This window comes from Dunckerocampus dactyliophorus, chromosome 13 (genome assembly GCF_027744805.1).
Source record: "Dunckerocampus dactyliophorus isolate RoL2022-P2 chromosome 13, RoL_Ddac_1.1, whole genome shotgun sequence".
Taxonomy (NCBI): Eukaryota; Metazoa; Chordata; class Actinopteri; order Syngnathiformes; family Syngnathidae; genus Dunckerocampus; species Dunckerocampus dactyliophorus.
In genome coordinates, this window is record NC_072831.1 from 3,011,752 (window position 1) to 3,038,456 (window position 26,705).

Consider the following 26,705-nt stretch of genomic DNA (forward strand, 5'->3'; position numbering starts at 1 on the left):
GGTGATTGGTCGGTCTTGTACTAACTGGTATGACGGATGGATCCACTGCACGGAGGGAGGGAAATGAAGATGCGGCGTCACTCCTCCTCCTGTGTTGTTTCAGCAAACAGCGGAGGGGGGTGAGCCTGCTTGGAGACTGTGGATGAGAAAAAGTAAAAAAGAGAAATACTGCATTTGTGTGTACTTTGCCCTGTCGGGTCAACACTTGATAAAGAGCAGCACGTTGCATCAGCGTTCCTCATTTCCTGTCCCGTCTCCTTGCCCGCCGTTAGGCAGCCAATTAACACATCCAAGGTAAGAGAAATACACACTTGTGTCATTCCTCACACACTGCTTCCTTTCACGTCCCACACAGAAAGACCTTTGTGTGGCCTCCTCATCCAAAAAGCAACGTACCCAGGCGTCCCTGTTGGGCCAGCTCTTCCTCTATACACGCCAGCCTGTTGTATTTAGTCATCCGCTCAGCACTCCGCAGACCTCCCAGGTTCACGTAGTCCACACCCAGAGCCACCGCCTGAAACAAACCGCATACACCGGCTGACAAAGACGCTGTCTGATGGGGACAGAGGGACACAGACAATCACGTTGATGACGACAGCAGGGGTGTCCAAACGTTTTCCTCCGCGGGACGCATACAGAAAAATCAAAGGGTGCTGTGGGCCACTTTGATATTTTTTATACATTTTTTTTATTTGATAAAATGGTCAAAAAACCAAGTACATACATTCAAAGCCAAAGCTTTGGGTGATTCATTACTGGTATCAACATGTTGTCTTCACATTATGACTTTTTGCTGTATTTTGTGGTATTTTAGTGGTATTTCTACAACATCCCACAGGCCAACAATCACCAAGTCGAGAGCTTTGGACACTCCTGGTCCAAACCAATCCAACATGCTAAGAATTAAAATGTATTTCAATAAAAGCACAGCCTGCATGCCAGCGTTGCATCGTAAGCATCTTCATTGTCTCCCTACACTACTACCTTTTTTTTAACCTTTTTTTTCAAATGTGTTGTTAGCGTGAGGGCTGGGCTGGGCTGCATTGTAGGTCACTCATAGTTTCTAAACATGTCATAATGTACCACCTTTAATCAAACCTAAAAATGTTTTTTCACCAAGCTCTGAGATTTGGCGCTGTGTCGGGTGGTCCTTGAATGCACCATAGCCATGAAACGCAGAAGTTTGTTTGGCTACGTTAGCACTAGCTTCTAGCGTCAATCTAAATTCATATATGATGGTAAGTCCTGAGTTGAATGACGACAGGCAAGCAGTGTGGCTCGGGTTGAGGTGGCTCGGGCATCTAGTCCGGATGCCTCCCTGGTGACGTGTTCCGGGCGTGCCCCACCAGGAGAAGGCCCCGGGGCAGACCTCCGACACGCTGGAGGGATCATGTCTCACAGCTGGCCCGGGAATGAACTGATCTACGAGGGCTGATTGCGACCTAACGTTCACAGCTTTCAAAATAATATAAGTCCAATGAGAAACGTGACAATGTAGCTTGAAGTGGTGGTGTGCAAGCACCACAATCAGCACAACAGCTGCTGCGTGCTTCAGTGCAGAACAAGCAACACCCTCAATGTACACTTTGCACACGCACCACGGACATGAATGTCAAATGTAATGTTAAAGAATTGTTGCTGTTTGTGGTTGAATGCGACCTCCAACCATATTTTTAGATGTCATTGCAATATCAAATATTTTATGTCTGTGCTGTCAACCTTTTCTTGGTTTATCCCAGGGGTCGGCAACCCGCGGCTCCGGTCTTCAGCCTTGTTATTGTGGCTCCTTTTGCAATGCTTGAATTTTTTATTTTTACACCCGAGTGGGGAAAATGCACATTTTTGAAGAGAGTTAAAAATATCCAACTTTGGATACCTGCATCTTGATCATTTCACTGTGCTGCACATTGCTTAAGGCGTCAGGTCGTCAGGTAGTGAGATTGAACCAACCACTCGTTGGCATCCGTCATGCATGCACACTGTACCTCTATTTGTTGTACGCTGTTGTTGGAACTGGTCAAATTAAAAAGATTCAAACTTAAGTTTATAAGCGGTTATGTTTTGCGGCTCCAGACAATTTTGTGAGAGGAGGCAAACTGGCTCCTTTGATAGTAAAGGTTGCCGACCCCTGGTTAATCTTGAGTGATAAATGGAGCCATAAACCATCATCTGTGATGACATGGAGAGAACTAACCAACATAATGGTGAAGATTCTGTGTTCTAGAAGATACAGTACTTACTATGTCTGCCATAGAGTCTTCACTGCAGGCCTCATTGCTGACTGTCCCAAATATAAGTGAACCTGCAGGACAGCAACACATCGTCCAACACATGAGACAAATGCCTGCCGTTATTCCACATGCTTGTGGTTCTTTATTATTTACATTGATTGTCCTAGCAGAGGAAGCATTCAAGACATTTTGCTTGAAATTCAGAAAAAATGACTGAATGAATGAGATCCATGCAGCTCAAATTCAGCCCAATTATTCTTCAACCTTAATACAACCTCACTGTGTCGTGCTTGGATGTGTGCTACCTTGTTCCTCGGCTGCGATGTGGATCAAGTCGCTGATCGTTATTTCGTTGATGTGTTTTAGGAAGCGACCTCTGACTCCAGGAAGGGGCGGAGCCTGCGGCTTGTATGTGATGTCAGAGAGCAGCGAGCACGAGTCTCCCATCACGTTGCTGAGCTTCTCCCATTGATCCGGATCCTTGCGGAGGGCAAAAACACACACAGCTGACAAAAAGGGATATCGTGTTTCAAGTTTGGTAGATGCCCACCTTTTGCGGGGGAGACTTTCCGGGACCACCGGCAAATGGCAAAAAAAGAAAATGAGAGTAATTGATACGGCCATAAAAATGTCTGTTTTGATGCTCCAATGGGAGGTCATCAAACCAAAGGCCTTCCTCACTCAGGGTGCAACAAAATAACACAAGTTACACACATGGAACATACAACGATATGCAGGTATTGAAGTAGACGCTTACACACTAATATACAGGACATGCAAAACAACATGATTTTATTCTAACGTATAACCCGCAAGGCATGCTGGGTAATGTCATGTCGGGGAAATACGCACATGGGCTTCCCAGCATGCCTTGTGGGTTATAAATGAGTATGAAATAGATTTGTTGTGTTGTCTTTTGTTGCACCGTGAGTGAGGCAGGGTTGATAACATCCTGTTGGTTTGTGATGTCAGGTCAGGTTTGAGGTTAATTAGACCTACGGAGCGCCTCAGGCTCGGCTTCAAAGTTCAGTCCAGAGTCCTCACACTATTTCAGAAAATCCTGTCCAATTGGGGCATGACCATTTTGCCCATCCTGGGGCAGGCTTGCAATTATGTCGCAATTAGAGTCGTCTGCAAATTTCAGAATGGACCTGTTTTCATATCAGCTCTCATCATGCTCGTTTAAAAGATGAAAAGTAAACACCTGGTGGTGAGCCAGTAGAACTACACTGAGGGTCAGCCAGCGCTCCATAGACCTGTGTTCTCTGTGTCCTGTCTGTTCAAAAGTCAAGAATCCAACTCATTTAAGAGCCGACTAAATAAAAGATGGGTCTGGATGATGACACAAGCTGAGGTCAAAACAACAAATAAATGCCTGGCTACCAAAGTAGTGTTCTACCAATGCAGTGTCTTCTACCAGTGTAGTGTCTTCTACCAATGTAGTGTGTTCTACCAGTATAGTGTGTTCTACCAATGTAGTGTGTTCTACCAGTATAGTGTGTTCTACCAGTGTAGTGTGTTCTACCAGTGTATCGAGGAAAAGGCTTCTTGAAACGTCATCTGTACTTCTGTGAAGAAGGTGCCGGATGTTTCGCTCCTCATCTGAAGAGCTTCGTCAGCGAACTAATAAGTGCTGGTAGCCTAGGCCTTAAATACAGTAAGAGTGGGCGGAATTGGTGTGCCAACACCCTCCTCCTATTGGTTCCTTACACTAAGACTGGGCGGAGTAGGTCTAATCCTCTCCCGCCATCAGCACCTCCGATAAAAGGGAAGTGTCGCTCCCTGAGTTGGGTATGAACGACTCTGATACTGGCTCGTTAGCATCTATTGTTCTGGCTCGGCCCTGGCTTCACCTCATTTGCAAGACTAAGAGCTGTGGGTTTTGGTCTGTCTCCGAGAGGCTTCTGTCTGACAGATTTTTGATCCAATTTTCTTTAGTATTGGTCTGATTCCCCCCCTCCTCAGTGTTTACGACAAGCTGTGGTCGATTTTCCAATAGAAGTTTCTGGAATTTTCCCCTATGCCTTTCTTTGGTTTTGCTATGGTGCTATGGTGCTTCATATAAATGCATGAGAAGGGCCGATATTCTCAGACGAAGGTCCCCTGCCTCTGTTGGATCAGAAAATTGGATCAAAAATCTGTCAGACAGAAGCCTCTCGGAGACAGAGAAGGCAGTATTAACCAAGGGTCTCAACTTCTAAGTGACTCCTAAAACGATACCCACAGTAGACTATATCACAGCAGCTGAATCGGCCATCAGGAACAATAACCTTTCTAGAACAGAGGCAGGGGACCTTCGTCTGAGAATATCGGCCCTTCTCAGTAGTGCCAAACCACCACCGTCCAATATCACGGTAGGTGAGAGGAAAGCATTAGCGGCTCTGCAGAAAGATGAGAGCATCACCATCTTACCAGCTGATAAGGGCAGATGCACAGTGGTTCTCAACACATTGGACTATGAAGAAAAAATAACAAGTCTAATCAGTGATGCCAACACATATGAGCAACTTAAAAGGGACCCATCCAGTAGGTATAAGAAAGAAATCATAGACTGTCTCCAAAAGTTAGAGAAGGAAGAACTAATTGACAGACAGATGTATCATAGGTTATACCCTGGGGAGGCTACACCATGTATCTATGGCCTTCCAAAAATCCACAAGGAAGGGTTTCCCCTCAGACCCATTGTCTGTAGCATTGACTCTACCACGTACAATGTAGCGAAATATGTAAAAACAGTCTTATCCCCATTGGTAGGCAACACTGATCATCATATAGAGAACACAAAAGGGTTTGTGGGGAGCATCAAAGACCTCAGATTGGAGCCAGAGGAAACTTTGGTGTCTTATGATGTGACTTCACTTTTCACATCTGTCCCCACCTCAGCAGCAGTCTCGGTGGTGAGGAAGAGACTGCTCGAGGACTCAACTCTGCATCGGAGATCAAAACTTAGTGCTGACCACATCTGCCAATTATTGGAAATTTGCCTTAACACTACATATTTTCAGTTTAGAGGGAAATTTTACAGACAAATTCATGGTTGTGCTATGGGCTCACCAGTCTCACCCATAGTGGCGAATCTGTACATGGAAGAGATGGAGAAACAGGCTCTCACATCCTTCTCAGGGACAAAACCAAGGCACTGGTTTAGATACGTGGATGACACCTTTGTCATAATCAAAAAACAAGAAATTCAGTCTTTCACAGATCACATCAATGCGGTGGACACCAATATCAAATTTACTCGCGAGGACGCTAAAGAGAACCAACTAGCCTTCTTAGACTGCAAGGTAATTATAGGAGAGGACAGACAGCTACTTCCAGAGGTCTTTAGAAAGGCCACACACACTGACCAATACCTGCTTTTTGAATCAAACCATCCACTACAACATAAACTAGGGGTTATTAGGACCCTCCAACATAGAGCGGACCAAATACCAACCAGTGCTGAGGGAAGGAAAAAGGAGACACAACATGTCCAGAGAGCGCTCTCAACCTGTGGGTACCCACGGTGGGCTTTTAACAAATGTCAAAAGAAGAGAGTAGGGAAAGAAACCCAAAAGCCCACAGAAGCAAAAAGGAGAGGAGTGGTAGTCCCTTATGTAGCGGGGGTCTCCGAAAAACTCCAGAGGATCTTATGGCAACACAAAATTCCTACCTATTTCAAACCAGTAAATACCCTGAGACAAAAATGAGTGCATCCTAAAGACAAGGCTCCAAACCAAAAACAGAGCAATGTGGTCTATTCCATCCACTGTAAAGATGAGGAATGCAAAGAGCACGACATTGGGGAAACTAAGCAAATGCTCCAAAAAAAGCTTTATCAACATCGCAGGGACAATTCTAGTAGGCCTCAATCAGCAGTACATCTACACCTTAAAGCAACCAATCACTCTTTTCAGGACAGCGAGGTAAAGATTTTGGCCAAAGAAAACAGATGGTTTGAAAGAGGAGTAAAGGAAGCTATTTTTGTCAAACAACAGAACCCATCATTGAATCGGAATGGTGGTTTGAGGTTTAATTTGGACCCTGTGTTCAGCAGGTTACTGAGACCGAAACCCACAGCTCTTAGTCTTGCAGATGAGGTGGAGCCAGGGCCGAGCCAGAACAATAGATGCTAACGAGCCAGTATCAGAGTCGTTCATACCCAACTCAGGGCGCGACACTTCCCTTTTATCGGACACTTCCCTTTTGTTCTACCAGTGTAGTGTGTTTTACCAGTGTAGTGTGTTCTACCAATGTATTTCATTTAAAGTTACTGTATAACATACAAGCTACAAACGTGGCTTGCAAGTAGTCAGTGTCAGTCAAACTGAGACAACCTTTTGATATTGTCAGTAGCTTTTCACATGCGGCGATCCAGACAACCACCTCACTCATGGTGGAGGGACGTTCACATACTCTGTAATTGTCAATGTTTTATTGTTCATCGTTCATATTGTACTGTATATCACACATGCTTTATTATTATATTCCGGATGTCTTATTCAGTAAAAATATAAAAATAAAATGTTGTTATTTGATGTGGTCTGATGTTTAAAGTGCTCCTGAAAAAAGGGACACGAGCACAAATAGCAGATTGTATGACACACAAAATATGACAAATAACTCTATAATGTAGACCCTCGTCTTGCAGCAAACATGTCTACAATAAAAGGCTATGTAAATAAAAACACTATAAAAAAAAAACACTATAACGGATCATGTGGACAGTATTTTTCTTGGTATGGTAGCAAAAGAAGCAATACTGAATATTGTAAAAAGTTGTGCAAGTAAAGGATCCCCAGACTTTATAGATACGGACATGATATTGGTAAAGAATATCATTGCATTGGTTACTGAACCTTTCACGTATACTGTACTTGTAATCTATCCTTCTCATCAGGGGTATTTCCTGACAAGATGAAAATAGCCAAAGTAATTCCTCTTTGGAGAAATGGAGATAAACATGCTTTCTCCAACTACAGACCAGTATCCTTGCTTCCACAATTTTCCAAAATACGAGAGAAATTGTTTGTAATCAGGCTAGACAAATGCATAGATAGATGCAATGTTTGAAGTAAGAGTCAGTGTGACTTAGAACCAAGCACTTCACATCAACGGCTCCTCTGGGATTAACTGAAGAAATATGTATACATAGATAAGAAACAGTTTTTATGGGTTTCAAGTTATTTAGAAAATGGGAAGCAGCTTGTGCAGATATATAAGGTCAAATCTCATATTCGGTGTGGAGTACCTCAGGGGTCGGTCCTCGGGCCAAAATAGTTCATTTTGTATATTCATGATTTTGTTTGTGTATCCAAACTGCCCAAATGTATTGTGTTTGCAGATGCTACTACTTGATTTTATTGTGGGGAAGCTATAACGCAAGTGTTGAATGTGGTTAAACAAGAATTTAAAAAAATAACAACGTGGTTTGATGTAAACAAATTGGTGTTAGATGTTGAAAAAACAAAGTAACAGAGGGATGACATTGGTGCCTCAGTTATTACAGATGGGATTGAAATTAGTTGAGTGAGGGAAACGACGAGAAGTTGTGCTGGAAATCACACATACAGCACACAAAGGCAAAAATATCCCAAATAATAGCATTGCTACGTAAAGTAAAGGATTCACTGGATAACAAAGCAAGGTATATTTTATACAACACCGTGATTGTTCCATATCTGACCTATCGCATTGAAGTATGGGGAAATGCCTGCAAAACATATACTCAGTCCATTTTTATTTTGCAAAAAAGAGCAATAAGAATAATCAGTAGAAAACGATACAGAGAGCCACCAAATCCATTATTCCTTCAGTTAAAACTACTGAAGTTTCATGAATTAGCAGATTATAGTGTTTTGCAAATTATGCTGAAAGATTATTTTTTTTTTAAAAACTTTGCCAATCAACCTTCAGAAAAGATTTGAAAAAAGGGAAAGTAAGTATTTGCTAAAAGGAAAAGTGATCTTCAAAAAAACAAGATTCAGGACTAAACTGATGGAAGGTTGCGTTTCTGTTGAAGGAGTCAGTTGATGGAAGATTCTGAATAAAGAAATAAAGAATCCAAGCAGACATAAGGAGAAGCCAGCGCTTGAAAACCCTACTGATTGTTGACCATGCACAAAAGACCCCCGCAGATGGACGAGTATATTGTCTGGGGGCTTGGCTCCCACTGGCTCCCATGTAACTCAAACCCTGGGGTTGATGTAAGGGCTTTTGCATTTTTCCACACCAAAGCATGTCCTCGTGGAGCTAGCTTTGTGCACCGAGGCCAGCCATGTTGGGACACAAACGAGACTTCCCCAAAGTTGGAAGCATCGAACGGGCTGGAATATAACGAAGGGGCCCTTAACTAGTTAGGTGTCTCTGCATGTCTCCATACATTTGTCAGTATATTGTATATTCATTGTTCATGCACAAACACAGAGGGAACAGCGTCTAATCATAAATAGAACACCATAAAAAAGCAATCTTTCATGTTCTTATTACTCACCAGCTACCACAGCTTTGCTTACTGAGCTACTGATGCCTCGCAATAAAGTCATACAGGAATGAGACATTTTTGAGTCATTTCATGAGATTAGCTCAGATAAAAGCCATTTAAACATACCTCCCTCCTGAAAGGATCGATTAAAGCCACCACTGCTGCGTATTTGTTAACGAGGGTTTGGTACATGGCCACTAAATCATCGGGAGACTTAAAAACTCCTGTTGCAATCTCGTACTTTTCCTTGACCTGAAAGGGAGAGAAGAGGCAAACATTCAGCAGTTGCACATGAACGCCCACAGTCTGGTTTAAACACTGTGCAGCAGCTTTCAGGAACCTACGTAGTCCATCAGGTCATGCGCAGCACAGTTGACTGCCAGGTGGATCTCTGTTCCCAGTGAAAGCTCGAGATTATTGCAGGCTTCAGAGATCAGATCAAGCGCTTGCTCAGGACGATCAAAGTTCAGAGGCACCACTCCACTGTCACTCAGAATGGCTTGAATGGCCTTGGAGCAAACAACGTTCTATTTGTCAATGACATCTACATATAGTGGGAGCAAATAAGTATCGAATACCCTGCTGGTCCTGTGTGTTTACCACCTCACTGATATACAAACAGTCTAGAATGTTTTATTTTTGGTCTTCATTTGAACAAAGATATGGCGATGTTGATTAAATAGACAGTTGCAGACAACCCGTGACAGACGCTGAGGCCAATGATTGGTGCCGGTATGACTTGACATACAGAAGACGAAGGTCGAATGATTGCATAAGCGGTGCCTGAGATGCTGGCTAACACACAGTGGATTGGAGAGCGGTGGTGCCTCAGCTGGCTCTGGCCAGTGGCTTTGTTACTTGTTTTTCAATGCAGGTAGTAAGAATATGGAGTGATAGTGGTACGGGTGATACTGAAATCCTGGATGATGTGCAAAACTCGGCCGGACACTATACTTAGGTCCCAAAAAGTGGACGCTTATCTGTATGATTGACGGTTGAATCAAAGAAAAGCAGTCATAATCTCTGGTCAGTGGCGGTTTTAGCTATGGGCCCCCATGGGCAACTGCCAGGGCGGCATTGTCTTGGGGGTGCCACAAGGGGAAATAAACCTAAAATCCTATTTACTTATGTTCAGCGCTCATCATATCCTCATCAAGTCAGCGCATGTATGGCAGATGGGCGCCCTCTACAGGCTAGATACTTGCGCCCCCAACTCGTAGCAACTCGCAACTCATAGCAACTCGCCGCTCAAACGTGATCAAACGTCCACCACGTGATGTGGATCAAACCAAAAGAGTAGCGAGGGGGCCGTTGCCGCTGCCGCAGTCCTCTGGTTAATTACAAGGTAAAAAAATATAAATTACAACTGTAATTGATAAAAATAAAACATATTGAATTGCTAATATTATATTATATATTGGAGACCAAGAGCCCCAAACATGCCATTTCACTATGAAAATGTGAAATAAAAAGGAGGGAATTGTGAGCGGATATGATCTGGTTTAGCCTTGACTGCTAGTTGGGTGACGGTGGGAGATGATGATAAAAGTGCTGTTAATTTGTGTCAACAAAACATGGAAAAGAAAGTCAAAGTCATGGGGTGCACACTTTAGAAAGAAGAGGAGGAGAAACAGGTCAGAGATAAAGCTATGGAGCTATAGCATCACTTCATGTACGCCACATTAAGGAACGTATATGATCCAATAAGCTAACGTTACTTGGTGGCTAAAGACTACCTGCTGCTGTTTCTTTTCTTGACTGAGTTTTAATCGTGTAAACGTGGATTTAAGCCAAATGCAACGGAAGGGGCGCTTGGGAAATATTTTACAGCACCTTTCTTGTACTTGGAAAAAAACATTTGTGAACAACGTTGTGGGAGCGTGTGTTGAGGGGGAGGGAAGGGGGGCTGGGACGGGTTGTACCTGAAGGACGTGTGCACTGCAAAAAAATTATTTTCCATTCTATTTGTATTTATTGATATGCTGTGTTTTGCAGGCTTTTGTGGCAAATTCTAACTTAATACATATTAGTTTCAATAAAAAAGAATGTCTTTCTAAAGAAAAACTAGTAGTGGGAATTTGTGTTGATAGGTGATGGGGGGCCGTGGATTTGGGGGCAGCACAGCTTCAGTCCACCCAGTGCAGGTCTACAATCTTGTCCCTGGGGTCTCTTGGTCTTGCCCATGGTGGTGGTGAGGTTGAAATGGAAGAGAGTGTTTGTGTGACAGATGAGTGAAATGAGGAGTGTTTTCTTAAAAGGGGCTTTGCCTGACATTTTTTGGGGAATCACACTTCCTCATTCACCAGGTGCATTCACAGACACGCCAAACTCCCACATGTTCACTATGCATGCATGTGTGGTCTAAATAAACAGTACAAGACAAAGAAAAACTCCAAGTGGATCTTCTTATCATCATTTCAGTGTGCTTGGAAACCCCAAAAAATACACTACAACGGTGAATCCAACTTAAATGATGCGGTGTCTTTAAACACAACACCCCTTATTGTTCATAATAACGTGGTTAAAGTGTCGTTCTAATGTTTTCCGTACGATTTAAGGGATTGTTAGTAAATTTATAGATTTTCAGTTTGATTAGAATTGTCAGTTCATTTGGATCTGTGAATGCAGTAATGTAAATACAGCATATATTTCTATAATACTGTTGCAATGCATATTGTTGTTTACATGACGTATACGCCTGTGGTGCATCCGTGCATGTGCTGCATGAGGTCACGGTTGGTGAATAAAGACCGTCATGCTGGCCAAGTCTTTTGAGAAGCATCATTAAGGAAAACAACCCCAATATATTGCACATATTAAGTATGGTTATTGACCATTTATGTTCATAAATTAAAAAATATATATAAATATCACAGCACCTGATGTCGCAGAAGCTCTGTCATAAAAACATTGCGAGTTGCGTAAGATCCGGTACGCACAACGTACACCTCGCACGTACTTCTTGCAACCTTCATACGGAGGGCGCATGGAATGCAAGGTCAGTGCTTTTGTTGCAGGTTTGACGGACGTTGGTCTTACAACTAGCGTGCGTTGTAGCAGCATCACGTTCCACTTACAGGTTGTACGCTGGGTGCGCGGTGATCGTACTCCTTCATGGTCACCACAGCTACATTCTCCACAAACAAACCAAAAAAATGCAGCGATGCAGCCATTTGGGGAACGCCACAAATTGCCCGGGCAAAAAAAATCGTGCGTCTGGTTGTGATTAAGGACTGTCCGCTTGCTCGGTGCAAGTTTGCCAAATAAAACGCAACTTTATTCATTTCGCATGGGAATGGGATGGTAGTGGGACAAGACAAGATTTTTTTCTGCGAGAGTGGGACAGGACCGGAGTGAAAATCCTCTCCCGTGATACCCTCAAACTCTGTGGAGGTAAAAATGCTTGCTAGTTAGTAGGGGATCAAATACTTATTCCCCTCAATCTAATAGAAAATAATGTATAACCTTTATCAAATGTTTTTTTGTGCATTCTGTCTGTATATAAAGAGGGCTCATGTCTTTGTAAGGGGGTAACGCCTGTGACAGAACAGCATGGAATGGTTGTGAAGGAGCCAGTAGGGAATGCAAGGTTATGGTGATTGAGTGTCCCACTCACACTCTCCACGGTTGAAATTGTGTTGGCCAGTTTGAATGGTTGAATACTCATTTTAACAAAACTCCAGGCCTTCATGACTGAGTTCTATTGCTATTAGTTAGAAAAACTGAATGCTTCTTGAAATTTTGCGTAACCACAAAAAGATTTAAATCCCAAGCGTCCCTTGTTTCCCTTCTATTCTGTCATAAAATGTATAAAAATGGCCTTTGAATGGTTCTGATAGCTCCTATTCTACCAATCAAAGGCAACGTCTCTCACCCCGCTTTTGGATGAAGTGTTCATTATTCTCATCATTTCCTGCTGTAACTGCATGGCCATTGTGATGATCTGTTAAAGAAAGGTCATAGTTCAGCATGAGACAATGTGGAAATGCAGTAGCTGCAGTGAAAGGTAACATCTCATCGCAATGAAAAAACGTGGTGCAGTCTTCCAGTTCAAAAGAATGTGCAAATCTGACTGAAAACACAGAAATGCATTGCAGCCCATTCGTTACTGATGTTCCTCCGTCCATCTTCTTCCACTTAACCGTGTCCGGGTCACGGGGGCAGCAGTCTCAGTCGGGAAGTCCAGACTTCCCAGTCTCGCGCCAACTTTAGGCGACCTCTAATCCCTCCGGCAGGACCTCCTCCCAGCTGGGCCTGCCTGGGACACCTCACCAGGGAGGCGTCCAGGAGGCATCCGGACTAGATGCCCAAGAGCAGTGGCTGTACTCTCGTTCCAGATGACCGAGCTCCGGTCCAGCCACCCTACGGAAGATACTCATTTCGGGCCGCTTGTTGCCGCAATCTTGTTTTTTCAGTCGAGACCTAAAGCTCATGACCAGAGGTGAGGGTGGGAACATAGCTCGACTGGTAAATGGAGAGCTTTGCCTTCAGACTCAGCTCTGTTCACCACAACGATCCATGACAGTACAGCGTCTGCAGCAATGCGGTCGCTGTACCTGCACCGGTCCACCTGTCAATCTCTCGCTCCAGCCTTCCTTCGCTCGTGAACAAGTACCCGATATACTTGGACTCTTCCACCTGGGGCAAGACCTCACTCCCACCCCAAGGCGTGCAATCTCCCCTTTTTCAATTGAGAACAATGGCCAAAGATGTGCAGGTGCTGAGTGTCATCCCAGAAGCTTCACACTTGCACAAAAAAAAGGTGCTGTCCCTCTTTGGCTAAGAACACCAAACCAGCTAGCAGATACCAACCCAAATAAAATGATTGCAGTTCATGGCTTTCACTCCCCACGTCTGGTATTCATGTGCATGCACGTGCACATACACAAAAGTAGTCTCAGTCAAGCCACCGACAATTTGGAGTACGCTGGCTACACGCTCTATGATAACAGCTAAACTTTGCCAAATCTCTGTTATTATTTACTTAACAGTAATCCCTTGTTTATTGCCTGTAAGTGGTGATAAGTACATTTACGCAAAGCAGGATTTCACTTGTATAGCGCTTTTCCACCTCCAGAGCACTTTGACACTGTTAGCACATTTACTTACTGATGACGCAGCATCAGGAACATCAGGAACATGGACACTTTGACACAATCATAGCAGGACGTTAAAACCTGTTTACAACCTTCTAAAGACGCTTTTTTAACTTGATTCGAGTCCTCCAGGCATGTAACAACACCCCTATAATCACCTTTATACTCGTACTATGCAATACAGTCGACACAATAAAAGAAAATAAGACATAATATAAACTCAAACATGACTCATGACTCAAGCAGGGAGAGTTCCTTCTTGTTGTTGTTTTTTTTACAGCTGCTCTGCACAGCACGTACTGCCTGTTCCTGCAATTGTGTCATTAATGTAACATTACTGACACCTAGTGACCAGTGTAGAATACTACACATCATCACAACATCTGAATGTGTCTGCTAAATGACTTATACAGTTATCCCTCGCTACATCGGTTCGAACAATGCTCCCTCACTCTGTCGCAGCTTTTTGAAAATTCATTCCTTCATAAACGATGGCTGTCTCGTGGTTGACTGTGGCCTATTATTAGTCAAAGGTTCTGGAAAAACAAGTTATGTGTGGTATTCTGGTCACTAAGTGTGACAATATCACATGACGTTAGATGAGGTTACCGGGACAGTGGATCCATGGCATGTATGGCATGTCTGACACAACATAGTTCTCCTCCCATTCCGTGTGGAAGTGGTAAGGTTTTGGCTTCTTACTTTGTTCTTCTTCCTCTTCTCCCCTCTTCTTAAGTTTAGAATAAGTAAATTGGAGAGGAAAACTAGTTAGCTTGGTAGCTTGCTATGCTAGCGATGGCCGTCTCTTGTGTCCCTGCAGTGATCCCGTAGCCTTCGCGTTCCAGTTGAGCAATGTGTTGTAAACAAAGAATAATAGGAGTGTAAAGGTGACTATAGGGGTGTTATTTCATGTCTAAACGGCTCTAATAACGGTAAAAATGGTATTTAGAAAGTCAAAAACAGGTTTTCTATGCTCTCACGTCCTTCCTGACAGTTCACCATCTCCCTCCCCCTAGGGGGCCCGCCCAACTATGTGAAAAGCACTGGGTTACTGTAATGCAAACTATTCTTATCCAAGTGTTCCAAAAGTATGGTTATATTTAGAATTATGTCAGATGGCCAAAAAGCCTGTGAAAATGGCCGTAGTGAATACCAAGTGTACATAGTGTGCATGTGCTGTATCACTGGCAGTGTACTGACATACACATGGGTGCATACAGTGCGAGATATAGTACGCATGGCATTGGGTTAGAAGACTGAGTACTTGTTTGACTCGGTGTCCTGCCTTCGGGATGAGTATGACCTCCTCCAGCAATTTCAGTTTTCCAGGAGAAGTCTTCCCACAGCTCAGTAAAGTCACCAGGGAGACAGGGATGTGGAAGTTATCCTGATCCTGTACACACACACACACTTTTAATCTTTACATCAATCACTTTGCATCCTGCATGACGTTAGGTAAACAAAGTATGTGTGGTGCATGTACGTGTGATGTCACCTCTGGGTTCTTTAGGATTCTGATGTACTTGTACAGTGGGATGGCGTTTACTTGGGCCCCAGCTTTGGCCACAGCCAGGGACACTGAGCCAATGGCCAAGCATCCAGGTAGCACAGGTTCGGGTGGCTCAGCTGGACAAAATGGTTTCTCTGAAACGTTGGCTTTTTTTTCTGTGAATAGCACAAACACACACTGCTGGTAGTCAGGGCACTGAACGTCTGAACTTTATTACTTTACTACTAGGTATTACAGTGATGTGAAGAAGTGTTTGTCCCCTTCCTGATTTCTTTTTTTTTTTGCATGTTTGTCACACTTAAATGTTTCACATCATCAAACACATTAAAATATTAGTCAATGACAACACAACTGAACACAACATGCAGTTTTTAAATGAAACGTTTTAATATTAAGGGAGAAAAAAAATCCCAAACCACATGACCCTGTGTGTAAAAGTGATAATATGGTTGGGCCCCCTTAGCAGCAACAACTGCAATCAAGTTTGTATAACTTGCAATGAGTCTCTTACAGCGCTGTGGAGGAATTTTGCAGAATTGTTGTCATTCAGCCACATTGGAGGTGTTTTCCAGCATGAAGCGTCTTTTTAAGGTCATGCCACAGCATCTCAATAGGATTCAGGTCAGGACTTGGACTAGGCCACTCCAAAGTCTTCAGCCATTCAGAGGTGGACTTGCTGGTGTGTTTTGGATCATTGTCCTGCTGCAGAACCCAAGTTGCTTTCAGCTTGAGGTCACCAACAGATGGCCGGACATTCACCTTCAGGATTTTTTGGTAGACAGCAGAATTCATGGTTCCATTTATCACAGCAAGTCTTCCAGGTCCTGAAGCAGCAAAGCAGCCCCAGACCATCACACTACCACCACCTTATTTTACTGTTGCTATGACGTTCTTTTTCTGAAATGCGGCGTTACTTTTCCGCCAGATGTAATGGGACACACACCTTCCAAAAATTCAACTTTTGTCTCGTCAGACCACAGAGTATTTTCCCAAAGGTCTTGGGGATCATCAAGATATTTTCTGGCAAAATTGAGACAAGCTTTAATGTTCTTTTTGTTCAGCACTGGTTTTGGTCTTGGAACTCTGCCATGCAGGCCCTTTTTGCCCAGTGTCTTTCTTATGGTGGAGTCATGAACACTGACCTCAACTGAGAGGCAAGTGAGGCCTGCAGTTCTTGGAATGTTTTTGTGGGGTCTTTTGTGACCTCTTGCATGACTCGTCGCTGCGCTCTTGGGTCCCACTCCTGGGAAGGTTCCATTTTTTGCCATTTGTGGATAATGGCTCTCACTGTTTCGCTGGAGTTCTAAAGCTTTAGAAATGGCTTTACAACCTTTTCCACACTGATAGATCTCAATTAATCTCAGTTAAATTATGTTTTATTTTATATATTTTATATATTATTAATTTAAAAACTGCATTTTGTGTTCAGTTGTGTTGTCATTGACTAATATTTAAATTAGTTTGATGATCTGAAACATTTAAGGGGGACAAAAAATGCAAAAATGAAAAAAAATTAAGAAATCAGGGAGGGGGCAAACACTTTTTCACACCACTGTTTCTACCTTCTAGATTTATTAGGGCTGTCAAATGATTAAACATTTCAATAAAATTAATCACAGTTTTCAAATGAATAATCATGATTAATCACCATTGGCCACTATCTGTGAAATTTTGCTATGAATGACAGGACACTATACTGTATGTACTTCTATGTATTAACATCTCCAAATGAGGTTAAAAGATAGCACACATGTCTGAAAATCTATTTGCCTAACGTTGGTCTCTTTCATAGTAACAGGATCACACTTTAACTACAGTATCTTATTAGGAGCCATGAAGGGTTGCGTTCAAAGACACCACATAATTTAAGTTTAATTCATGTTTTGAGTAATTTTCTGGAATTTTTGGGCATACTTAGAGAGTTAGAACTAGTGAGTGATAAGAATATCCACTTATTGTTTTTCTTTGTCTTTCTGTTTTTTTAGGCCACACATACACGCATAATAAAGATGTTGTGTTGTGATTTTCGGAGTGTCCATGAATGCATCTCACAGTTGTCTAGTGACAATGAGGAGCTGTCACTCCCACGACGAGCGGACTAGAGACGTATTTTGTGAGTAGGAGATACATATATCGTGTTGGAATTGCACTGCTGTTGATGTGTTCAGGTCAGAATAAAAGACACTACACTATTATACTGTCTGCCATCATGCATTAAAGACGCTAAACATTTTAACAAAAATTTATTACATAAATTACCATATTTTCCGGACACAGTCCGGAAAATAAGTCACACTTTTTTTCATGGTTTGGCTGGTCCTGCGACTTGTACTCCGGAGCAATTTATATATGTTTTTTTTTCACACTGACAGTATCTGCTACTTCTATCACTCCTGTACCACGGAAAATTTACAATGTAAACATCAGCTTATAAAGTCAACTGAGGGGCTGTCCAAATGCTAACATTTTCAGGTCAAAGTATTTTATGGTTTCAGGGCCTCATCCCCATCATTCTATGTGACTTGAAACAGCATTTTTTGAAAACGAGATATGAGAACGATGATGTCACCGACGTCACCGACCCACCACCGCCTTGTCGCCATCACGTGAGCAGAAGTGAGCTTTGATAAAATCGGAATATTTCGATGGACATGACTCACCTCAGTCGACATTCTCCTGATATTTTGTTGTCTTATACTCCGTAATGACTCGCAGAAGTAATTCCACTTCTGTAAGCGGAAGACGATGGACTTACCGTATTTTCACGACAATAAGGCGCACTTAAAACTCTTACATTTTCTCCAAAATGGACACGGGGCGCCTTATGTGTGCGCCGAGTTCCAAAATCTGTTAATGTTGTTGTGTGACTTTGATGAGCGCTCCGCTTGACTGACTGGAGGCATTTCCTGCCAACACGCTGCTAATATACAGTAGAGGAAAGGCGGACGTGACTGAAGACTGCATGCGGACGTTAAACGAAACGGCGCCATCTATCCATCCGGTCAAGGACCACTGTGGTGCAGCAACTCCTACTGCAGTAAAAAAAAATTGCTGACAAACACATCCAGCCCAACCACATCACCAGCATGGACGACCTGCCGCTCACTTTCGACATCCTGGTGAACCACACTGTAGAGAAGAAGGGGACCAGCACGATACACAGCGATAGCGATACACACAACAAGGCACGAGAAGTCGGCTTTTACTGTTGTGCTTGGTTGCCATGGTAATGGACAGAAACTGCCACCTATGGTGATTTTTAAGAGGAAGACGCTGCCTAAAGAAAAGTTTCCAGCCAGAGTCATCGTTAAGACCAATCAAAAGGATTGGCTGGACGAGGAGAAAATGGCTGAGTGGCGTGTACGGAAAGACACCGGATGTTTTTTTTTTTTTCCACGCGTCACCGACCCTGTTGATCTGTGACTCCATGCGCGCTCATCTCACAGCCGCTGTGAAAAAACAAGTGCAGCAACTGAATTCGGAGCTTGGCATCATTCCGGGAGGCTTGACGAAGGAACTCCAACCGCTGGACATCGGTGTAAACACGGCGTTTAAAGTGAAGTAGCGATCGGCGTGGGAGTGATGGATGGCGAACACAGCTTTACTAAGGCTGGGGGGCAGCGTTGTTCAAGTTACATGGCAATTTGTTTATGTTTATCATAAAAGTTTACATGTACTTGTTTATTAGCAAATAATATTTCTGTCAACTTTTGCTCCTTTATTTACTTATGGATATTATGGTAAAGCACAGGCTACAGACTATGAACTCTTCCGTTACACGCCTTTATCTTTTTGTTTTCTTAAACAAAAAATTAAATCGGAAGATATTGAGCACAGAAAGTGCTCAATATCATTATTTGTGAGTGCATTAGTGCACTCACAAATTCATGTCCACTTTTCAAAGAATTGTGCACTGTTGGCCTTAAACCAGAAACCAAAAAACAAGCAAATAATTGATCAAATGCTGATCAAATGGGAAACACAAAACAGCTGTCATTAGCTGCACACTGCTTTTGTGAAATCCAATACAAACATGCATAATATAGCAAATTGTACTTTTTTTCCTGAAGCATTTTCAACATAAAAATGGCTAAATGAAGTAAAAAAAATATATAACACATGCAGAAGATACATTTAAAGACTTGAAGATATGTAGTGAAGTAGTCCCTCGTTTATCACAGTTAACGTTTCACACGTGGCCGCGATAAATGAATTTCCACAAAGTAGGACTCAATATTAATAAATGGAATGTTTTCATAGTTGTGGCATAGAAAACCTTTTTATGATCTTCTAAATAAGCTTTTTAACATTCTTAGAGCCCTCTAGACATGAAATAACACCCCTAGAGTCACCTTTACACTCCTATTACCCAATATAGTAGATATAATAAGACAAAGACACAAGAAAATGAATAAGAACAGAAGAAACATTAATACCAATAAAAGAAGAAACATTAATAACAATAAATTAAGCAACAACAGAAGAGACATTAATGCAAATAAATAAATAAATAAAGTGCTATGAGTGTGTGCGTGTGTTGCGTGCGGCGTGTGTGAGTGCTTCGTTGAGAAGCCTGATGGCCTGTGGGTAAAAGCTGTTTGCCAGCCTTGTGGTCCTGGACTTCAAACTCCTGTAGCGTCTGCCTGACGGTAGGAGTGTGAATAATGAGTGTTGTGGATGTGTGCTGTCCTTGATGAGGTTGTGTGTTCTTCGTAGGACTCTAGTTTTATAAATGTCTTGCAGTGAGGGGAGGGCTGCCCCAACAATGTTCTGTGAGGTCTTGATCACCCGCTGGAGTGCCTTCCTATCACGTGTTGTACAGTTACCGTACCAAACAGTGATGGAGGCGGTAAGGACACTTTCCATAGTGCATCTGTAGAAGCAACTCAGGATTGTGGTGGACATGCCAAATTTCCTCAGTCTTCTCAGGAAGTACAGTCTCCTTTGGGACTTCTTCAGAATTTGTTGGGTGTTGTGAGACCAGGTGAGGTCCTCGCTGATGTGTGTGCCAAGGAACTTGAAGGTTTTCACCCTCTCCACCTCAGTCTCATCAATAAACAGGGGTCTATGCGGCTCCTTTTCCCTTGTTCTTGGGTCGATGATCATCTCTTTAGTCTTATCTGTATTGAGAAGGAGATTGTTATCACGACACCAAGCTATGAGGTCCGCCACCTCTCTCCTGTATGATGTTTCAACACCACCAGTGATCAGTCCGATGACTGTAGTGTCATCCGCAAATTTAATGATGCTGGTGTTGTTGTGGGAGGCCACGCAATCGTAGGTGAAGAGCGTGTAGAGGAGCGGACTCAGCACACACCCCTGTGGGGTCCCAGTGCTCACAATTCTTGAGCTGGATGTGCGATTGTGGACTCTGACTGACTGGGGTCTGCCTGTTAGAAAGTTAAACACCCAGTTACAGAGGGAGGGTGACAGGCCAAGTGTGAGGAGCTTATTTGTGAGTTTGTGGGGGCTGACTGTATTAAAAGCAGAGCTATAGTCTATAAATAGCATTGTGACATATGTGTCCTGGCCCTGTAGGTGAGAAAGAGCAGTGTGGATGGCAGTGTTGACTGCATCATCCGTGGACCGGTTCTGGCGGTATGCAAACTGTAGAGGGTCCACAGTTGCCGGGATGCTCTTTCTGATGTGGGTCATGACTATTCTTTCAAAGCACTTCATAACAATAGGAGTGAGTGCTATAGGGCGATAGTCATTCAAGTAGGTCACGTTGCTCTTCTTGGGTACGGGCACTATGGTGGTGGACTTAAAGCAGGTCGGTACAGATGCTTGTGCAAGTGACAGGTTAAATATCTCAGCAAGCACATCAGCTAGCTCTGATGAGCAAACCCGAAGTGCACGTCCTGGGATGTTGTCTGGGCCTGCTGCTTTTCGTGGGTTTGTTTTGTTCAGAACCCAGCGCACATCAGCTGATGTCACCATGAGAGGTGAGTCCTGTGTGCTCCCCAGGTTCAGCCACCCTCTCTGCTCATCAGGAGTTTGGGTGTCAAAGCGGGCATAGAACTCGTTCAGCTCATCTGGAAGTGTGGTTTGGTTGGACGTGGCTACGCTACTCCGCTGTCTATAGTCTGTGATGTGCTGGAGCCCCGCCCACATGCGCCGAGGGTCTGAGGTGGAATAGTAGCCCTCCAGCTTCTGTCTGTACTGTCTCTTGGCCTCTTGTATGGACCTCCTCAGGTCATATCTGGCCTTTTTGTAGTCATCAGCGGTGCCCATGACAAATGCAGTCGAACGAGCACGTAGCTTAGCCCTTACATCACAGTTCATCCACTGTTTTTGGTAAGGGTATTTTCTGTAATACTTGGTGGTGGTAACAGTCTCTATGCATGTGCTAATGTAGCCAGTAACAGCAGAAGCATATTCATCCAAATCAACAGTACAATCTTCCCTCCCCGCTGCAGTTTTAAACACATCCCAGTTTGTGCAGCCAAAGCAGTCCTGAAGTACTTGATCAGTTTCTTCATTCCACACTTTAACTGCTGTACTTATTGTGTGAGATCATTTAAACCTGCAGTAGCTGCCTGTTGTGGCACTCATCTGTCACATTCTGTTGACACCTAGTGATCAATTTAGAATACTACATTCACAAATAGAATGTTTCTTCTGCCTTATATTTGTATTTTAGTTCACTTAGTTTGTTAATTAAATGTTTATGCTTGAAAATACTTTTGTTAATTTGCTTAAATATGCATATTTTTAAACTAGTAATCGGCCGTATTCAACCACAAAACAGCAATCATTTATTAATTAACAAGTTTTTGAAACACTGCGATACAAGCAATATTCGAACGGCGATGTAGCGAGGGATGACTGTATTGCACACTGGTCACTAGGTGTCAGTAGTGTTACTGTAATGTTGCCTGAGACACACAAGCACCAGACTAGATGGGCGGAACAACAGGCTTTTATTGCAGCTTTGAGTCATCTCACAACAGCCACAATAATCCCTAACAAAAATACCTCATAAAAACATGGCTACTGTTGCAGCCCACGGCAAGCAAAAACTCAACCCTCACCCCCAACATCACTTCCTGTCTGCCCCACACTCAGCTACCCTTACACTGGAACATATTTACAGCTACACACGCGAGCACTAGTCTTACTTATGTCTTATTTTCTCTTATTATGTCTACTACAGTATATTTGGTAGTAGGAGTGTAAAGTTGACTATATGGTGTTATTTCATGTCTAGAGGGCTATAATCATGTTTAAAAAAACATTTAGAATGTGGTAAACAGGTTTTCTATGCTCTACTTATGAAAACATTCCATTTGTGAATAACGAATCCTACTTGGCGAAATTCACTTATCACGGAACCAATTAACCACAATAAAGGAGTGATGACTGTCCAAAAACTTTATCGACAAATGCACCTAACAATGGCAAGAATACTCAGGTGTACTTTACTCTTCTTATCTTTCTTTTTTTCCGGTGGAGAAGCTGGAATCTCCACCTCTTGCTCGGGGACAGAAACAATCTCCTCCTCTTTGTTTCTGATTTCTTTCTCCTCCAGGTCTCGGGCTATGAAGAACTCACTGCAATTTCCACACATGAACAAACAATATAAGACTTGAGTATTATATTATACTGTGCAAAGTGAAAGCCACCAAAAGGTCCTGGAAATTAAAAAGCACGAGCTTAAACCAGGCATTCTGAAACCTTCTGGGACGACAGACCCCTTAAAGGAGAGAACAGGTCCGTTTCCAAAGACAAGGAATGATTTCAATGTTCATAGGTTTGCACTTTTGAACCATACGCCACACAACCTTGTGGACCCCAGTTTGCGAAGCCCTGCCTTAAGCACCTATTTAGTCATATACGTGAAACACCTGCTCATTTTGGAACTTTACCTCCTGACAAAGATATGAACTGTCCATCATTGCTATGGTAGCTTTAGTTTAACAGAGAGACATTGTAAAGAAACTGAAATAAAACCATAAATATTAGAAATGAATCTGTATTTTATTGTGTGAAATAATATTTGATTCAAGAGCGGTTTTGTGTCCATGAAACACCCAAATGAGTCCTGTCCCTTTTAGAAAGCGCTCCTAATCTCAACTCCTGTTGTGCATAAAATACACGTGCCACCTTCCATTCACACCTCTCCACCACCATGGGCAAGACCAAAGAGCTGATCTCAGGGTAGGGGTGCCCCGATACAGCCTTTACAATTCTGATATGATACCAAAATTGCAGCTCTGAGTATCGACCGATACTGATATAAATCCAATCCGATATTAGCAGGAATCATACATACTTTTATGACATATTTTGTAGCGTGGCATGTTAGAAAAGGCTTGATCAAGGCGTAGTAGGGGTGTCAAAAGACACTCACTTCACGAGATGAGACAATGCACTGAATTGGGTCTACGAGAATGAGACAAGATGACATTTTAACATTATTTTTAAGAAAAGCACAATGAATGACTTTATGGCCACAGATTGCAATCCAGTAAATTCATTTCTATTACGTCATACTCTTCTGTACAATGGGTGTATGCTAGCGACCCCGCCTCCACCCACCGAGACAAGCAGACCAACCATATGACTGACAAAAGGGCTCACTCTGTTAATGCCGTTGGACTAGAAGAGCATGAAGCTTGGCGAGAAAGAAGCACCAACGGTGATAAATGAAGAAATGTAGTTGTGTGTGCATGCATGTTACAGGTGGTAAGGAAATGAAAAATACAAGAGATGCAGGCACTAAATCAGAATTTGCCACTAGTTTCAATGTAAATGCAGCCAAAGATCCAGATATGAAAGTGATCACTACCTGAGTTTCTGGTCAACTTCTGATTGATCACAGGGGTTCTGTTTTTCTAGCATTTTGCTCAGAGGTTCAGTGATCCACTGGACAGCAGTCATTACATGGTGCTCCCTCTCCTCAGTGTTTGCCTGCCAGTCCACACCAGTCTCCTTCTGTCCAATTTGGCTGGCGATCGCAGCAGAGCATATCCTCTACACACAAACAAACAACAAAATATTTTATGTGTCGGTAATCCCTCGTTAATGGCAGTTGATTGGTTCAAAACACAACCGTGATAAGTGACTTTCCGGAAAGTAGCATTCCTTATTTATTAATGGAATATTTTGCTAGTTGCAGCATAGAAAACCTGTCTACCACCTTCTAGATTTGTTTTTTCACATTATTATACCCCTCTAGACATGAAATAACACTCCTATAGTCACTTTTATACTCATATTACCCAATATAGTAGACATAATAAGAGAAAATAAGACACAAAGGACTTAGAAAACCTGTTAACCACCCTCTAAATACACTTTTTAAACATTATTAGAGGCCTCTAGACATGACATAACACCCGCATAGTCATCTTTACACTCCTATTACACAATATTGTAGACATAAGAGAAAAGAAGACATTAAGACATAAATAAGACTCATGCTTATGTATGTTGCTGTAAATGTGTTCTAATGAGTTGAGTTTTAGCTTGGAATAAAAGCCTGTTGTTCCACCCATCAAATCTGGTGCTTGTGTGTCTCAGCCAACATTACGGCAACACCAAGCGGCCAGTGTACAATACTATAAATCATCACAACCTCTTTATTTAGACAATTTTTGCTTGAAAATCCTTACATTTAGGCAAAAATAAATACATTTTGCTTAAATATGCATATTTTTTTTTACTAATAACAGGCCGTATTCAACCACAAGCAGCATGATTCACTCATTAATATATTTTGTGATAGCGTGAAGCCGCAAAATTTGAAGTAGCGAGGGATTACTGTATACTGAAAAACAACCGATTTTCGTGAGGATCACAAAAGTGAGAAATGAAGCAGTTATTGAAGCACAAAATTTAAGACACTCCCGTTATTATTTTTTGTCACCATCATATCCAAACATTGGAAATGTCTTCTCCAGCTCAGTCATGTCAGCACAGAGCAGCACTGTGAGACAAGGGCACTGACTATCAAAGTAGCAGCCTTGGTTTATGCCAGCGTTTCTCTATTGTTTTGTATCCTGAGAAAACACTTCAGTTTTGCCTCATGTCAGATTATGCAAATTAGATAATGGCGTCATCTCCCCCATCCCCGGAAGCAACCGCCACACATAAAACTGCAGACCTGCGGGGAACCCTGCATACACCATAGATCGGAAACTTTGAAGCTTTACCGTTTCTTTATTGCTGACGACGCAGACGATCTCAGCCTCAACACATAGTTGTCCTTTGGAGTCATACACGTCCTTTCCATTCAGTCTGCTGATTAGTGGCGCTGAGGACAACTTTGTGAAATGGTTTGCCTAAAGGGTCAGTGGTTGAAAACGCCATTATTTAAAGAGTCATTTTAATATGAAAACCTAGGATGTGTGACTTGCACAGAATGCTGCATAGAAGCGCTTAGTACGTCGCCGTCACAGGATGGAGATCCAGGTTTGAATCTCCATTGGAACGTGTCTGTGTGGAGTTTACATCCATGGACGCATAGAATGTTAAGTCTATGGATATTTTACATGAGATAAATAGATATCTTCATGCGGACAATTCACCCATTCATTCCTTTCATCAGATTCAAACCCAAAGCCTCCTGGCTGTGAGGCAGACTCGCAGAAAATTGGATTTTAAATGTTGCAGAGCATGTTGACGACAACATTCTAAGTACTGTTTCTTGTGCTTTGTCATGTCCTAATAGTGTGGTAATAATGTTTTGTTTCTGAATGTTTTTACGCATGTTTATGCTTAAATTGAATTTGTAAATTAAGTCAATGAACTAAATATCATATGTAACTGGTTAGTGTTAATGTAAACTACCGTATTTTGTTTTGGTCAGTGCAGCGTTTTTATTGTGAAGTCCGGAAGTGTGTTGGGTTTCCCACCAATGTAACCGAGGGTCTTATTAAAATGTCCGCTGACGTTGTCCAAGCTAAATACGAAGAAAGGACGGCAGCCATGAAGCTCGGGGGCATCATTATTTAATGGTAAGTAGCTTCCTCTTCTCACCTTCACACATCCCAGCACGTCAACGCCCCCACCATACTTCCGGTCTTCACATTAAAAGCGCTGCACTAAACAAAACAAGGGTCTCGGAAAAAATAGCTCACATTAATAACACATGCGTGATTAATTTACACAGTCATTAAAAAGTGAATGTAAATTAGCCTTCACTAAGGGTAAAACATGATGATTAAAAGTTGTGGAGTAGCTCAGCTAATTAGCTAATTTGGTAAGGCATGCTAAGGCAGTGAATTTTTGTGGACCAGGTAACCGTAGACGTCTTCCGGGTTCTGGAAGAAAGCTTCCCCCAGGGCGGCCTCCAGCTCCTCGGGTACTCTGTTGGCCCGGTAGAAGTCAGCAGCAGTGTTTTTAATGTGATGGAATTCCTGGTCCTCTTCGGACAGACAGTTGACCAGATAAGACAT

At 42.6% G+C, this 26,705-nt stretch overlaps 1 protein-coding gene across 1 annotated transcript; it reads right to left on the reverse strand.

The window, feature by feature from the left end:
- On the reverse strand, window positions 1–26,705 carry eno4 (enolase 4). Its single transcript, XM_054796959.1, has 13 exons — window positions 26,544–26,705; window positions 25,461–25,589; window positions 24,095–24,279; window positions 22,729–22,856; window positions 15,289–15,458; window positions 15,058–15,186; window positions 12,572–12,640; window positions 9,042–9,206; window positions 8,824–8,949; window positions 2,537–2,711; window positions 2,241–2,302; window positions 397–514; window positions 1–136 (listed from the first exon to the last, which is right to left on the reverse strand). Exons 1-13 carry the CDS (start codon window positions 26,703–26,705, stop codon window positions 78–80), a joined length of 1,677 nt encoding a protein of 558 aa, XP_054652934.1. The 3' UTR covers window positions 1–77.

What these genes read in the sequence shown, in the direction of transcription:
- eno4 (XM_054796959.1), bottom strand. Translation starts at nt 26,705, where the DNA reads ATGTCTTATCTGGTCAACTGTCTGTCCGAAGAGGACCAGGAATTCCAT. An exon ending in CAGGACACCGAGTCAAACAA is followed by an intron (nt 12,641 to 15,057) that starts GTACTCAGTCTT and finishes TTTCTTTAACAG; the next exon opens with ATCATCACAATGGCCATGCA. An exon ending in TCGATCCTTTCAGGAGGGAG is followed by an intron (nt 2,712 to 8,823) that starts GTATGTTTAAAT and finishes GCCCTCCGCAAG; the next exon opens with GATCCGGATCAATGGGAGAA.